The 17,247-nt window shown below is 39.8% G+C and overlaps 1 protein-coding gene across 8 annotated transcripts in view; it reads right to left on the bottom strand.

Annotated features, from left to right (window-relative positions):
• LOC109038534 (popeye domain-containing protein 1) overlaps positions 1 to 17,247 on the bottom strand; it is an 89,199-nt gene that overhangs the window by 33,231 nt on the left and 38,721 nt on the right. For 6 of the 8 annotated variants that reach the window (XR_011899190.1, XR_002009602.2, XM_019053614.2 and 3 more), the window contains exon 6: positions 2,704 to 2,842. Coding sequence is in view for 4 of the 8 variants with exons in the window: in XM_019053614.2 (XP_018909159.1) it covers positions 2,704 to 2,842 (139 nt within the window). In the remaining 4 variants the exon portion in view is untranslated. Of the gene's footprint in view, positions 1 to 2,703; positions 2,843 to 13,114; positions 13,267 to 17,247 lie in introns of all 8 variants that reach the window. The other 2 variants (XR_002009601.2, XR_011899189.1) reach the window with 1 other exon arrangement.

The raw sequence follows: 17,247 nt of genomic DNA, 5'->3' as shown, positions 1-17,247 counted from the left end.
GCTCTCAACGAGTACTTTTCGGAAAACACAATAGTTCCGTGGAAACTTGCGTGCGGAGAATAAGAAAAGCTCATCAAATGTTCACAACGAGCAGTTACACGCGGGATCTGGGGTACTTAAGCACTGATGTAAAGTGAACTTAGGAGTATATTGCAAGGTTTTATGGTAGATTTGTGAAGAAGGTTACTGTTAGAAGTGATTTAAAGCAAAGGGAACGAAAGTGCCGTTCTCTGCATGCTAGTTTTAACGATGGTAAGTGCTGGCTAGGCGGGAGGGGAGGTGGTGCGTCGGGTGCTGCGCGGGATCTGCGCGCAAGCACGGTCAAAGCTGGAATGATTTCATTGGCTCCTGGAATTTTGCTCGGCCGAGCTTCGATTATGCAACGAGCCAATGAGGAGTGATGTTCGCGCGGGAAAATTCAAAGAGATGGTTTTCTCTCTTATTCATATTTCCCGCTCGGGATTAATTTTTGCGCGGGAACGGATGCTAGCTGAGAGCCAGTAAAATTGAAGGGAGAAGCTAGACAGGCAGTAGCTCACTTCGTTATTGGTGCTCGCATAAATGTGGGAGCTACTTTAATTTTAATCCTGAATAATTTTGCTTTGTAGCTTTTAGCAGGAAAAAACTCTGTTTTTCTCTAAGACATAATAATTTTCGCATTGGAAAAATGAATACTGAAGTTCTACAGAAACTTACATCCATGCTTTAATGAGCGGGAAATTTCTGATGCGCTTTTTAAGTGAATGAGTGAGTAATATGTTTTATTCACGCTAAGCGATGAATAATTTTGATTATATTCTTTAGAGAATAACCTACTAACTGACCTGCAGGGCGGCCGAAAGCAAGGTTAATAAAACTTTGCAATTGACTTACGGGAAAAATGGCCTTTCCGTTTTTACGGGGTTTTGCAGTCCCTGTTTGGGATTTTTCTTTGTAAGGATTGTTTCTAAATAATTTTAACTTGACTTCCGTTGCGGGAGAAGTAAAGCGGAGGTAAAGTTCTGAGCTCGGGTGAGCCGCACTAGCTTTTTATTTGAGATTCTATTTGATTTCAATGCAATTTATTTGGGTTCTTTTCATTCGCTATGGTGAGCGAAGAAAACACAAAAACGCTCTTGTGATGAGAGTATTCAGTGGATGGAAGAGGCGTTCTAACTTAAAGTGCTATACTAACCTTTCCTATTTTTTAATTGAAGTGAGTTAAGTTGTTTTATTCGCCGTGGTGAGCGAAAAAACCCCGAAGAGTTTTTATGTTAAAGCCTCCGGGAAAAAGGAAGGGGCGGAAAAAAGGCGTTCTAAGTTCTTAGCGTTATACTAACCTTTTTTCCAGTTTTAATTGACGTGATTTAAGCTGTTTTATTCGCCGTGGTGAGCGAAAAAACCCCGAAGAGTTTTTATGTTAAAGCCTCCGGGAAAAAGGAAGGGGCGGAAAAAAGGCGTTCTAAGTTCTTAGTGTTATACTAACCTTTTTTCCAGTTTTAATTGACGTGATTTAAGCTGTTTTATTCGCCGTGGTGAGCGAAAAAACGAGGAAAGGTTTTCGTGAAGAGAGATTTCCGAAACAACAGAATCAATACTTCCTTCAGTAAGTTTTCTTTAACTTCATCCGCATATACATGCAGAAAAACAAACTTTTAAAATCAGGTTTTCTTTTTCGCTGATCTTCGTAACGCTTACTGTGCTGATTTATGAATGTAAAATTAAGAAATCCTTACATTCAATTTTCCATTAACACTAAGAAACTGGGTGGTCAGACAACTCGTGAGTACCGAGTCGTCGTGCACAAGCTAAAAAGTTAGAGCTCTAGACACCAACAGGTTCGCGGTTTCTCTGATAGAGCGCGGCTGCTTGGTTCGTCATAGTGCCTACAGGATTCACTAGTGGAGCAGCGCTCTGCTACCAAGCTAATGAGAGAGTCGTCGCGTACACGCGGTTTTTTGGTCAGAACTTTTCTTTTTTTTTTACTAGTGCGCGGCAACACACAAGGTCTAATTACAGAAAAATAAATGTTATTTGCATTCATTTTTTACTACTATTCTCCTACCTTCATGGTATATAAATTACTGTATCACTGTCACTGTATTTTATTTTACACAGCTTTGAGGTTTTAGCAGAGGCATTAAGTAATTATTCGAACATCACTAAAGCTACATCTATCCTAGCAAAATAATGCTCGATAGGAGACCAAAATAAAGCATGAGATTACTACAAACTTTGTGAGTGACAACTCCAGTAAGTGTGAATCCTTTAAAATATAAAAGACAAGTTATATTTTGATAATTACTGTGGGGTTAGAGCATGCCAAGTCAACCAGAAATTTTTATTTATCAGCACACTGACTCAGAATGCAATGAAATTTTCTTTCCATGTTTATTCGGCAAAAATACGGTTTTATGCTAATTTTTACCTAACTTTGACCTTGGATAACATATCTTGGGTATATTCTCGAGCATTTGTCATAAAAGACTCAAATTCTAATCCGACCAAAATTGACTAAAATAATTTTCCTCTGCTTCCATACTCTATCCAAAGATCCTCTTCCCCAAAGACTGTCACATATAGAAATAAATACAAAAAAAAAAAAAAAAAAAAAAATCCTCTGCTTGCATGCTTTACACTTTGGATTTACACCACAAATTCCGCTCCATCCATAATGCTAAGGATAACATTGACAATGACTGAAAATGATAGTATAGAAGTTACCCTGAATTTGCCTATTGATGAGAGCAGTTATTCCTGGGCCGTCACCAGAGCGTTTCACAATGAGCATTGGTTTATCGTCGCAATGCTCCATATCACAGTTGTTGGGAACAAGTCCATTATGCGACATTGTTTCACTGACCTGGAAACACAAATTTGTCATTAAGTTTGTCTTCCTACATACGAAAACAAAAATGCATTATCAAACATTTAACAGTGCTAGGTGGCTAAAGCCAGCTAAAAGTGGGTTGAATATCATCTATAAACTTAAAGCCTAATAGAGACACACACTGAAGGTGAATAAAACGATAAAGGTCATTTCCTTCCCCCCCCCCCCCCAAATTCACCTCAGGCCCATTTTTTGTCGGACTGCAGTGAAAATTTCAAGTGATGTCAATGAAAGTATTTAAATTTAAGACAAAAATTCAACTACTTTCACTCACAGTCTACACTTGAATGTTTCTGAAAATGTTGCCAGATTTTAGGAGCAAAACCTTACTACCTTCAAATGCTTGTAACTTTTGAAATGCAAAACATTTTTGGTCCTGACTTTTTTTTAAAATGATCTTCAAAGTGTGTAGAATACCCCTAATACAAAAATTCAATGGTTTCTCAGGTTTCAGCGCCTATTATTTCACAATTTAGCCCCAAAAGGCCTGTATAACGCCGAAAACACTGAAATTGTACCATTTTTCGACCATTTCTTGGGACTGACAACACTATACTTGCTCAATTGGTTCAGCCTTTTGGCCAGGAAATGCATGTAAAACACTAAAAACACAAACAAATAAAATGTCAATGACCATTGCTCACAAGAGGCTGTCTCTGTTTATATGACCCTTTGAAGGAGAAAAATGTATATGAAAAATTATAACAGCAATTCATTCGGATTTTAATTGTTGTTTTATACATTAGGACCTTCCTGACCAAACAGCGTATAAATAAAAAAACAGGTTTCAGAAAATCATACTTAAAGTCTTCATTCATACTCAGGTTCCGGTGTGTCTTGGGAACTAAACCGAAAACGGTTTCTCTCTATAAATTATATCCCTGTGGACTGAAATCTACACAAAACAGAAGTATTAAATGTTATTCAAATCAGTAAACTATGTTAAAGAGAGTGTAATTCTGGAGGCATATCCATATTCTATCCTAAAATTGCATATTGTAGAAAAATTTTATGTAATACCAGTGTATTTGAACTAGACGGGTGATACCGAGTTGGCTCCCGAAATTCCGAGTTGGCTCCCGTAACTTTTTTCCCCAGTGTACTGAGTTGGCTCCAGTGTAATAAAATTACAGAAATGGACTGGCAACGCTGCATTTTCCCTGATCAGATGGATCAGAGATGAATGAGTGCTGGGAGGTGGACAGCGAACGTTTCTTGTGGGTAAACAGCTCGATTGTCATCTTTATCTTTTAATTAGTGATAAGAGACTCGGCGGGCAGATTTTGTCAACAAAGTATCTTCACCTTAGCTCCTATGCGGAGTTTAATTTCAGTATTAACAGCACGTCGCCCCGCGAACGTCGAGTTGGTCGTTGACATGGAGTTGGAATACATGCTCAGTGAAAACGGCAAAAAGCTAGTGATAGTGAATAATTATAAATTCGGGTTTCAAAAAAACTTATCTGGTGGCGAAGAGAGGTGGCAATGTGTAAAACGTGGGTGCGACGCATTTTTAAAAATTAAAACAGGAGAGATCACCGTCTCAAATTTAGAGCATAATGTCGAAAAGAATCTGAACGACCCACCTACTTGATCCCGGCAAAAAATCTCCAATAGTTTAAAACGTAAAGTTGAAGCCTCTGTCACAGAGCGCCCGAGTAAATTGATTAGGAATGAAATAGACGAACAAGGGGATGACGACCTGACAGGAGAGGATCTTACAAGACGGCGAAAAAATCTAAGCGCTGCTAAATTAAGGTCTGTGCCTAGCTCACCCAAAACTACTTCTGACCTCCATGAAAAAGTGGCAAAATTTGATACTACAACAAAACAGGGGGAAGACTTTTTACATCATCAAAACAGTGAAAAAAATATTTTAATTTTCACTTGTCTGACGAACTTGTTAGCATGAAAAAATGGCGTAAATGTTTATGTAGATTGTACATTTTATAGCTGTCCCAAGCAATTTTATCAAGTTTTTATCATATTAATCAAATTCATGGGAAGGTTCATCCCTCTCGTGTTTTGCCTTCTCCCTGATAAAGAAGCCTCCACTTACTACTATGCTTTACATCAATTACGAGGCTATGTACCTAACGTTTCTCTGGTGTTTGCTGCCTTTGAGTCCGCCATACACAAAGGTGTTAGAGCTGCATGGCCAGCAGTCAAAATAAGAGCATGTAGATTCCATTTACCTCAATCTTGGTAGAGAAAAATGCAAAATCTGGGGCTTACAACACACTTTAAAAAAAAGATTCGGAAGTTGGATCTATTTTAAAACATTTTTTTGGTTTACCACTCTTACCACCGTCCCAGGTTGAAGAGTGTTTTTATGAAGATCTCATGTCTATAAAACCCGTGCATAAACAGGCATTGGATGATTTTTTTGACTACGTACTAGAAACGTACATTCAATCCGGATGCAAATTTCCTCCTGAACTATGGGCTTCCGATTCCGTGACCGAGGACAGAACCACAAATGGGAATGAGTCTTTCCACTCAAAATTTAACGCGGAATTTCCTAGCACATTCCCCAACGTATTTTGCTTCATTAAAACTATAATTAAAATTCAAGGCAATACATACAGAAATTTAAGGACACCGACACCTCGATTGCTCACTGACGGCTTTATATTTTGTTTTTTATTTTTTCTGACGCGGAGGGCTCTATACACCCTCAAAGTTTTTTTTTTAATAGTGTGTTTATTTATTATTTTTTATACGCCGGTGATTTTGAAGAAGGGCAAGGGGAGGGGGAGAAAGTTCTTATATTTTACTTTTTATATTTACTTATAAAGTAGAGTTTGGGAACTTTCTGTCAACCCATACCCAAATATCTTTAGTCTCATCATCAACACATCTCGCCTACTTCGGAACAGAGGTAAGCAACGTTGCCATTCACATTAATCAGTGTTTCTGTATTCAGTTTTACACGGGAGCCAACTCGGATTTAGCGGTGGGAGCCAACTCGGCAACTGCTAACTAGACAAAATGGAATGATAGTTTGAAGGAGTTGGCTCAGGCAGTTGAGAAATAAAATGATCAAAAAATTTTCTACATGGGGTACTTGAAGGAAGAATGGGGAGCTCACAAGAGTTCTCGTCTAAAGCTCTGCCTTAATCTGCTATAATTAGAGATAAACGTAAATCTGTAGATGAAAGTGTGAGTAAGCAAGGAAAAAAGTTGATCGTATTTTTGAAGATTAAAGATTCAGGATTGCTGGTTTTAAACGGTCGATGCCAAGGAGACATAAAGGGACAATTGACTTACATTGGGCCAAGACGCTCATCAGTAATAGATCTGTGTGTAATGGATGCTTCTCTCGAAAATTTAGTGGATACGTTTGTGTTGGGAGATAATGATAATAATAATTCTTTATTTATAATTCGTGAGACCATAAAATAGTGTAAAAAAAAAGAAGAAAAAATCAGTATCAAAAAGATTAAACTAAGACTGTAATCTAAGGATATAATACAACTTCAGAAAAACCTTACAGGAATATTCGCAATTACTTAAAAATCATCATCAGAATGCGGACATTTTTCCACTAATAAGGTTTTACAATCTTTTTTGAAGGTATATAGAGAGCTGGAATGTTAGATGGACTGTAAAGGCTTGTAAAAGTATGTCCGGTTGTTAGAACATTATATTCGTCCCATTTTGAGCTCATTTATCGCACCTTGGACGGTTTTTTCCTCGAGTGTCGCAATTATGAAAATATTTGTTCGACTTTTAACAGGTGCTTTTCCATGAAGAAAATTATCCAAACTCCATACACGTATGGAGATGGAGTCGTTAGAAATTTTTTGTCTGTGAATAAATCACTGCCGTACTACTCTGGGTCGTAGATTTCACCAATGAGGTCCGAATTTTACTACAGGTCTATTGCAGCCCAAACATTCAATATGGTGGCCAAAATGGCTGCCGTGGCAAAGTGAAATATTTTATTGAGGCTTGTATTGTCGAGTGAGGTGTCCCTGCATAGGTTCCGTGGGTCTCAGATTTCCAAAATGAGGTCTGAATACCGTAACACGCCCATAGAGGTTCTTCAAGAACCAAAAAAGTGGCCAACATGGCTGCCGCTCAGATAGTAAGAACGTTAAAGAAGAGTTACATTTCATCAAATCGCATTTAATACATTGGAACTTAAAACATCAATTAATTTACAACTATCACTGAACCCAAATTAATGAATGATCAATATCTTCTTCAAGTAGAAGTACAGATGCTTGTTTTTTTCTTTTTTTTTTTTTCGTCATGCGCGATTATCTCGCCAATCGCTGTTCTTTCACATTAGCCGCCAATCCGCCCTCCTCCCTCTCCCTTACACCAACGTATTTCTATATTCATACGGGTTTTTTTTTTTTTTTCATGGGTTTTTTGGGTGATGATTTTTCATGGGTGTTCCGAAAAAATACATTGGTGCTAGCAGGGTGTCTACCAAAACAGACTGACCAGAAAGCAGTACTCTTTAAGTACATTCCCAAGAAAGGACTACGTGCAAAACGGGCCATTTGGGGCTCGGGGCGGATACCTTTGAGACTTGCCCTATTCACTCACCTAACAATGCCCCATCTTTTCCCAAAGTTCCCAGCCCCCCAAAAATTTTGGGGAGACGCGGCGGGGGGTCAAAGTTAAAAACCGGCAAAATTTTCGCGAATTTATTACTCGAAAACCAAGAAGTTTTGGAAAACGCAGTTTAAACGAGCGTGTTCAGCGTGACGAGAGCTTTCAGAAAATGTATAACATCATAGGGTTTTGTCAACTTCAGCTCGAGTTATCGCCTCCGAAGCGCCGGAACGCTCAAAAAAGACCCCTTATTTTTTCACGTTTGGGCCGATTTAAAAAAAAGCCATTTTTTTATTTTGATGAAAAACTGATATGTTGTTCCTGACTCTCTTTAGCCCCTCTGGCTCTTTACCGCATGCTAAGGAAATGTTTTGGTCGAGAGTTATAAGAGCGGAAAGGAGCGAAGGTCGGGAAAATCGGCTATTTTCAACTGCGCGCGGCGTTGATCGGAGGGAAAACGTCCCCTCCCACTCAGTTCGGCGAATCACACTCCTCTGCCGACCTCGCATTGTTGCCGCATGTCTCCTGATCCGTCGCCGCGCGCAGTTGAAAATAGCCGATTTTCCCGACCTTCGCTCCTTTCCGCTCTTATAACTCTCGACCAAAACATTTCCCCAGCATGCGGTAAAGAGCCAGAGGGGCTAAAGAGAGTCAGGAACAACATATCAGTTTTTCATCAAAATAAAAAAATGGCTTTTTTTTTAAATCAGCCCAAACGTGAAAAAATAAGGGGTCTTTTTTGAGCGTTCCGGCGCTTCGGAGGCGATAACTCGAGCTGAAGTTGACAAAACCCTATGATGTTATACATTTTCTGAAAGCTCTCGTCACGCTGAACACGCTCGTTTAAACTGCGTTTTCCAAAACTTCTTGGTTTTCGAGGAATAAATTCGCGAAAATTTTGCCGGTTTTTAACTTTGACCCCCCGCCGCGTCTCCCCAAAATTTTTGGGGGGCTTGGAACTTTGGGAAAAGATGGGGCATTGTTAGGTGAGTGAATAGGGCAAGTCTCAAAGGTATCCGCCCCGAGCCCCAAATGGCCCGTTTTGCACGTAGTCCTTTAGTAACTCCTCGACAGAAAAATTCAGTACTTTTTCAATACCTCTGCTTGACGAAATTCGAAAAATTTCAATTTCTCGCTCAAATTGCGACAAAAATGACAAAAAATAGAAAAAATTCCGGACCTTTTTGCGGAATTTCCGCACTTTTACAGTACTTCCGGACAGCCCTTAAAAAGTCGAGTGCTATATCCGGACTTTCCGGAAATTCCAGACTTGTAGACACCCTGGCAAGGGAAAGGGAGCAGGGGCGGGTCGGCGGCCAATGTGAAAGAACAGTGATTGGCGAGATAATCGCACGCATAACAAAAAGAAAGAAAAAAAAAAGACAAGCATTAGTACTTCTAATCGAAGAAGTTGTTGATCATTGATGAATTTGGGTTTGGTGATAGTTGTAAATTAATTGATGTTTTAAGTTCCAATGTATTAAATGTGATTTGATGTGAAGTGCTGTTGCAGAAAATGTGTGAGAATATAAAATTCGATTGTAAAAAGAAGTCGTCACGCCCGGGATTCAAACCCGGGACCACCCATATGCGAGGCGAGCGCTCTATCGCAGAGCCACCACCTCATATGGGAGAAGAGCTGCTAAACTGCGTATATAGACTCGAGCGCTCAAAACAAAACTTTTCGGAATTTTCTTGGGAGATTTCCAGGGCGCATGGGAAAAAACAAAAAACATGGGTCCAATAAATCCATCCAAAGAGTTTGTGCGAATTTTTTCAGCCCGATCGGAGGCGGCAACTTGGGAAGTTCCCCTTGTAGTAGGGCGGATAAGCATAACAATCGTGCATTTCTGGAAGAAAACATGAAACTTTCAGGATATCATCTTTACCTATAGAAGGTTCAATTTCGCAAGTGAGCCCAAAATTCTGAGGCCATGGGGGCCGGGGGGGCAGGGGGCCCTGATTTCGCTATGTTTTGCCGAATTTACGCGTTGGATCATCGTGAGAACGCCGTTAACAATGTAAAATGTAATCAAAACTTGTGTATATGTCATTAGTAGGTTCTCTCAAACAGTATCCTAAAATGCTATCACTGCCCGATCCCAAAGCACCCCTCAAAAGGCCTAAAATTCAAAATGGCGCCCATAATAAGGCCTCTGGAATATCGATTTTTTCACTTGTGCATATCCTGTCATGTGAGGTATCATTTTCTATGTAATTTGGGTCGCAGATTTCATATTTGAAGTCAAAACAACCCCCCGGTCAAAATTGGTGCCCCCAATCCAAGATGGCGTCCAAATTTGAAAGGCAGGAGGGTGCATTTTTTAAAATTTTACGCGATAAGGCAAGTGATATGTCATTTCCTATGTAATTTTGGTCGTAGATTTCATATTTGAAGTCAAAACAACCCCCCGGTCAAAATTGGTGCCCCCAATCCAAGATGGTGGCCAAATTTTAAAGGCAGGAGGGTGCATTTTTTCAAATTGTTACGTGATAAGGCAAGTGATATGTCATTTTCTATGTAATTTTGGTCGTGCATTTCATTATTGAAGTCAAAAAAGCCCTCCGGTCAAAATTGGTGCCCGAAGTCGAAGATGTCGGCCGAATTTGAAAGGCAGGAGTGTGAATTTTTATGAGAAAAAAATCACCTGAGATGACAAGTGAGGTATCAATTTATATGCATTTTTAGTCAACAAAACGAATCTAAATGAAATGTAAAAAAAATCTTTTACACAAAAATGATACGAGATAATTAAGAGGGTGATCAGTTTGGCCGTCCGCGGTAGGAATAATGTTAACAGGAGTATCTATAATGAGCTATTTTATTCATTTTTAAGCCCGTATGATTTCTCAATAAAGATAAGGACATTTCACGCAACGCACCTGCCGTACCCTCTCCAGTCAGTATAGGAGAAAATCTTAATCACCACATGCTGATTCACATTCCCAGTCAGGCTCTTCAGGATTTTCCTCCTACGGTTCTGTAAGTTTTTACAGTTGGAGTCTTCAGAACTTCTGCATGAGTCTAAGAGCGAAATGATTATTTTCTTTGAGGTATAGCATGGTGTCACTCCCTTCCTTCCAATCACACCGGATAATTTCAAGCGGGGATTCCGGGAGCTGGAGGCAAGTCACTTAAATAGGATGAAGCTCCTTGTTTTTATTCATCCATCCCCAAAGACAAACAAGCATCCAGATCACTTCATCCCATCCTAAGTTGAGGATAAAAGTAGCTCCTAAATTAATGTTACCTACTTCACTGCTGATGGTGTCGAGTTTAATTTCTCCATCAGAAGACTTTGAAAGCTGGAACTTTTTCTTTCGATATGTGATGACGGAGGTCTTCGAAAGTCACATTTTTTTGGCTACCATTGAGGAGTAATATTTCGACGGGTAAACAGTAAAAGTGCGTATCTTGGTTGCAGGATTTCAAAATATTCGTTCCTATTTTATTTTTTGAAAGGGGGCCAAACCAACATCATGGCTTGAAATTTTTACAGAATATTCCTCACATAGAGAGTGAAAACAAGCAAAGTTTTCAAGATATGACTCCTGTATTTTTTAATGAAGGAATGGAAGTATGACAAGAAGTCTGCAACACCGCAAACCGAAATAGTATTTAAGCAGTTTCACCATCGATTTACTCTTTTCCAGCTCTTTATATCCGTTCATGATTTTGATTAGGTTCCAAGAACCTTCCTTTAGATTCTTGTAGGTAAGGATCAGATAAAAGCGTACAGAATAAAGTTGCTGTTCCTATTTTATGGATGTGAAAGGTTGAATCGCAACCAGTAAACGCATGCAAGAACAGCGATCATCTCGGATTTTGCGCGTTTAACATCACTTCGAAAACGCAAAGAAACATTGGTGTCTGCTCATCAATTTGATGGAACATAGGTTTGTGCAATGGATTCATAAGTATGCCTGTGCTTCGATCGCACTCGATGGAGTAGAGACCCACCAACTGAAACCGACTGAAAGTTTTCTAAATTATTTTCGGTACTTACTTATTAATTGTTCATCCTCTGAGTCTAGGGCATCTGAAATTGAGTTCAGAGTTTTTGTGCAGTAATCAGCAAGACACCTCACTATTAGTGGCTCATCATTTTTCACTTGTCAGCCATGATGGCAATCATCTTGATTATCTCGTTTCATTTTTGTGTAAAAGATTTTTTTTTACATTTCATTTAGATTCGTTTTGTTGACTAAAAATGCATATAAATTGATACCTCACTTGTCATCTCAGGTGATTTTTTTCTCATAAAAATTCACACTCCTGCCTTTCAAATTCGGCCGACATCTTCGACTTCGGGCACCAATTTTGACCGGAGGGCTTTTTTGACTTCAATAATGAAATGCACGACCAAAATTACATAGAAAATGACATATCACTTGCCTTATCACGTAACAATTTGAAAAAATGCACCCTCCTGCCTTTAAAATTTGGCCACCATCTTGGATTGGGGGCACCAATTTTGACCGGGGGGTTGTTTTGACTTCAAATATGAAATCTACGACCAAAATTACATAGGAATTGACATATCACTTGCCTTATCGCGTAAAATTTTAAAAAATGCACCCTCCTGCCTTTCAAATTTGGACGCCATCTTGGATTGGGGGCACCAATTTTGACCGGGGGGTTGTTTTGACTTCAAATATGAAATCTGCGACCCAAATTACATGGAAAATGATACCTCACATGACAGGATATGCACAAGTGAAAAAATCGATATTCCAGAGGCCTTATTATGGGCGCCATTTTGAATTTTAGGCCTTTTGAGGGGTGCTCCGGGATCGGACAGTGATAGCATTTTAGGATACTGTTTGAGAGAACCTACTAATGACATATACACAAGTTTTGATTACATTTTACATTGTTAACGGCGTTCTCACGATGATCCAACGCGAAAATTCGGCAAAACATAGCGAAATCAGGGCCCCTGCCCCCCCCGGCCCCCATGGCCTCAGAATTTTGGGCTCACTTGCGAAATTGAACCTTCTATAGGTAAAGATGATATCCTGAAAGTTTCATGCTTTCTTCCAGAAGTGCACGATTCTGGGAACTTTTCCCCCTTATCCGCTCTACTATTGTGAGCACAATGAAGATGCAAAGTGGATGGAAGAGCTCTATCGTATCTAAGGCTGGATGCGGATCAGAGAAGAATACGAGAACCAAGGACAGTTTGTAAAGGAGAACCGGGCCCACCTTGATAGGCTGCACAACATAAAGAAAGCATGGTTGACAGTACAACAGGCTGATAATGCGCTGGGAAGACTAATACAGGAAAGTGGAGGAGCAAGTGACATCAAAGTCATAAGCTATCTTTTGTACGCAGCAGTAAAGATAGTCCTGGAGGAGGAAAACCCTTCACAGAAGCAGAGGATGAGGCACGAGACCCCGAAAATCCCAAACTAGGTGAAACGCATTGAAGCAAATATACTTGGGCTCAGGAGGCACTTATCTATATTAGAAAACTCGGGCGCAGATGGAACTAATGAGCAAGAGGTGGAGCAAATAAAAGCCGTGTATCAGACAAAAGGCTTGAGGGAAGTAAATGAGGTAGCAGAGCATCCCAAGCAACGGATATCAGCACTTGCCCAACGCATACGGCGCTACAAGCGAAGGACGAACCAATTCAAGCAAAAGCAACAATTGCAAAACAATCAGAAGTTTTACCGGAAACTTCGAGGTGAAGTCGCTAGTGGAAACGGGAAGACGCCTGAATTGGGGCAAGTTGATAGTTTTTGGCACAGAATACATGAGAGTGAGGCTGAGCAAAATAGAGGTGCAGAGTGGATTGAAGAGCTCGAATCAAACTTCAAAATGGACTGGAACGAAATTACAGAGGCAGAGGTAACAAGCGTCATCGGTAAAACAGCAAATTGGAAGGCACCAGGACCAGATAAAGTGCAGAACTATTGGATAAGGCATTTCCGATCCCTACATAGGCTCATAGCCAAAGAATTAAATAAACTAGTGGAAGGCCCTGAATGGCTCACCCGCGGAGTAACCTATTTGCTACCGAAGACAAGAGAGACAGATAACCCCTAAAACTACAGACCCATCACTTATTTGAATACATTGTAAAAGTTGTACACAGGAGTGCTGGCTGAAAGGATCTATACATTTGCAGATAGAACGGCCCTAATAGCACATATTGTAATATAATTCGTAAAAAAAAAAAAATTAAAACTGGTAAATTTTACGAGTACGAAAGATGTTCGTAAAAGAACTCATAAAAAATCAGAGTCTTAGAACTTAACGTAAAAAATTTGTAATCAAAGACGTAAAAAAAAAAATTGGGGGATTGAACTAAAATCTTTACGTACAGAAAACCAGGAAAAAAATTTAAATATGTAAAAAATCATAGATTTTGTACGTAAAAAAAAGGTCAGAAAGAAATTCAAGGAAGACAAATTTTTTTCGTTTTGAAACTACGATTTTTTACAATCAAAACTGTCGTCACTGAATTTTTTTCTGACTTTTTGACGTAAAAAATCACTGTTTTCCTTTGGTACCTCTTCGAGCATCTATATTTTATGTTAAAGTTTTGGGAACATCAAAAAAATTGGGGGAGAATGCCTGAACGGAAAATTCGCTAAATTGACCGAACAGGAAATACCTTTGTAGTTTTTATTACAAGGAAATTAAGCGAAAAATTCTAATGTCCCCTGAAGATTTTTTGTAAAAAAAGTATAGCCCAAAAACTGGATACAAAAACATATTGTTCTGAACGAATAAACCAGAGTTTTCAAAAGTTCGAGAAGATTTTAATAACTTATCTTTATTAAAATAGTTAAGACATTCTTATAAAAAATTGATGCATGTTAATAATACTTAAGAAAAGAAAAAGAAAAAAAGGGGGACATATTATTAAAATGTACATAATTTTTTCACATATTCATGAACAACAAAGGTACTTTTGAAAGTAGGTATAGTATCTTTAAAATATCCATGATAAATATTAGTTTTTGCCCTTATCCAGTTTTCCCAAATTCAAAAAATGTTCAGCAATTCGTTCTCGCGCATATTCAACAATAAAAATATTCACTTATACAGTGCAAATTCGCCCCTCTCATACAGAAGCCTCGTTTGCTCAGTAGGTAGCGCATTCGATTCCTGATAGGGAGGTCCCAGGTTCAATTCCCGACAGGTAGATAATAATTTGAAAGTTAATCTCAAGGAGGCTCTGTATCGGAAACGCTTAGATGAGAAGTTGGGGGATGGACTCTCGGGTACCACAGAAGAGCAATATCAGTTCATCAAAGATAGTATCCACTCTGCAGCGAAAGAAGCCCTAGGTGTTCACAAAACCAGTAATAAATACCAGCATCCTTACTGGTGGGATGAAGAAATTGAAGACGAGATAAATCTTAAGAGGCAAAAACATCTTATATTTCTGTCGTCTAAAAAGACTGAAGATAAAGTTGCTTAAAGGAAAGCTCAGTCTAAAGTTAGGAGCCTCATAACACGGAAGAAGAATGAAGCTTGGGAAAGTAACTGTTCTAGAATTAACACCTACCTAGGGGGGAGAAAAAGTGCTGAGAGCTGGAAGTTAATTAAAGGTTTACGCAGAGACATGAAGCGCGACATCGTTTCTCCGATATCACTTAAAAACTGGGGGATCATTTTAAAAATCTTTTGACGGAAAGGTGCCCAGATTTTCGAGACAACAGCACGGACAACGGAAGAATGAACAACTTGGAGATCCACACTTGTGACATAATTAAAGCGGTTAAAGAGCTAATTAATGACAAAGCACCGGGTCCTGGTGGGATTCCTGTCGAGTTGGTCAAGTACAGGACTGCCAAGCTCTTTGGGTGCCTCAGAAAACTGATGCAACAATGCATCAGGGGTGACGAGGTACCAAGGGAGTGGAAGGAATCTTGGATCAAGGCCATCTACAAAAAGAACTGAAGGACGGACGACTGTAACAACTACCGGGGGCTCTCAGAGACCGGGACAATAAGCAAAGTGTACGGGAAGATACTGAAAGCGAAGATCGAGGACAAATGGCAGGATCGCGAAGCAGAGGAGCAGGCTGGTTTTAGAGCTGGCAGGTCTACAACTGATCATTTCTTTGTTATTGTCCAGGTCATTGAGAAGAAAATGGCCGTAGCTCAGGAACTGCATTTGATTTTTGTGGATCTCCAGAAGGCGTATGACAGTGTGCCGTTGGTGAAACTTTGGGAGGCCTTGGAAAAATCGAATTTTAACTGGGGGTTGCTTGACGCTGTTAAGCGATTTAATAAAGGGAGTTTTACCAAAGTTAAGTGCCATGGGGGGTTGTCAGCGGGATTTTATGTGACTAAGGGTTTAAAACAGGGATGTTGTTTGCCGCCAACATTATTTAAAATTTGTCTCGAGTGCGTGCTAAAAGAATGGAAAAAGAAATGTTCTGGTATGGGTGTCCCCTTGGGTGATCTTGAAACTCTGTTCACTCTGTGCTTTGCTGATGACCAGGTGGTGGTTGCTCAAGATCAAGATGACGCGGAATACATGATGCACAAGTTAGTAAAAGAGTATCGGAAGTGGGGTCTGGAAGTCAGCATATCCAAATCTGAGAAGATGACTTTTGGCGGTGATCAGCAAAGCATTGAGTTGGAGGATGGGCAGCAGATCAAAGGCTGCGAGCAATATAAGTACTTGGGAGTGCGGTTGACCCAGGATGGAAGGACGGATCAAGCTATCAGGGAAAGGAACACCTTAGCAAGGAAGGCTATAACGATGTTAAATGGCATCCTCTGGGATCAGCGGATTTCCAAAGATAACAAGAGGAGGATATACAACGCTGTAGTTAAAAGTATATTAACATATGGATGTAAGTTTGGCAGCTGAAAAAACGGACACAGGATATGCTAAGAGCAACGGAGATGGATTTCTGGAGAAGGTCGGCAGGAATTTCTAGGAGAGATCGGGTCCGTAATGATAGAGTACGTCAGATAATGGAAGTCGAAAATGACATCGTGTTTGACATCATGACCAAACAACTTGTCTGGTACGGTCATGTCAATAGGATGACGGAAGAGAGGCTGCCAAAAAAGATGCTTGATTGGGTTCCTCCTGGGAGGAGACGTAGGGGACGCCCAGTGAGAGGTTGGCGACAGGGTGTGTTAAACGAGATGAGGGAGTGTCAACTCCCTGATGACCTGTGGGAAGATCGAGCTTTGTGGTGATTAGGCGTCGTAAAGCCCCAAAGAGCGCTGTAAAAGCGACTCGTGTGTGTGTGTATATATATATATATATCAAGATAAAATGGCTGTAATATTTATAGGAAATTTACCTTATTATTTATGCCGTATATAAGGGGACTCAGTGAAAAATTGAAAAAGTGCTGGAAGCCCTATAACTTCTTTCCAGTTTTCAGTAACCCAAATTCGAATAAACGGTTTTTCTCGAAATTGAAGAGTACAGTACCAACTCAAAAGACCTCCGGTGTTGTTTACAAGATAAACTGTCTGGATTGCAATGTTGCCTATATAGGTCATACCAAACGCTACCTAGGGGAACGAATACGGTCACACAAGTATGACAAAAAGGAGAAAACTGCTTTGCACCAACACAGCCAAGAACAACAGCACAGTTTTAACTTCAAAAATCCGGAAGTACTTGTCAGGGAACCCAATTTCAGGGCAAGGCTGTATCATGAAGCCATACAGATTAAACGGTGCTCAAACTCCATTAATTTCAGAACTGACACCGATGTACTGGGCACGGCGTACAGTGCTTTCTTCTGATTGTTTACGTGTGCTATCTATTTACTCCTCGCGGTGACGGGCTCTCTTTGTTTATAGTCAGTTTTCAAGCAG

Source organism: Bemisia tabaci, chromosome 2 (assembly GCF_918797505.1).
Source record: "Bemisia tabaci chromosome 2, PGI_BMITA_v3".
Classification (NCBI taxonomy): Eukaryota; Metazoa; Arthropoda; class Insecta; order Hemiptera; family Aleyrodidae; genus Bemisia; species Bemisia tabaci.
Note: the sequence above shows the minus strand (reverse complement) of the source record. Positions and strands in the feature narration are given on the sequence as shown.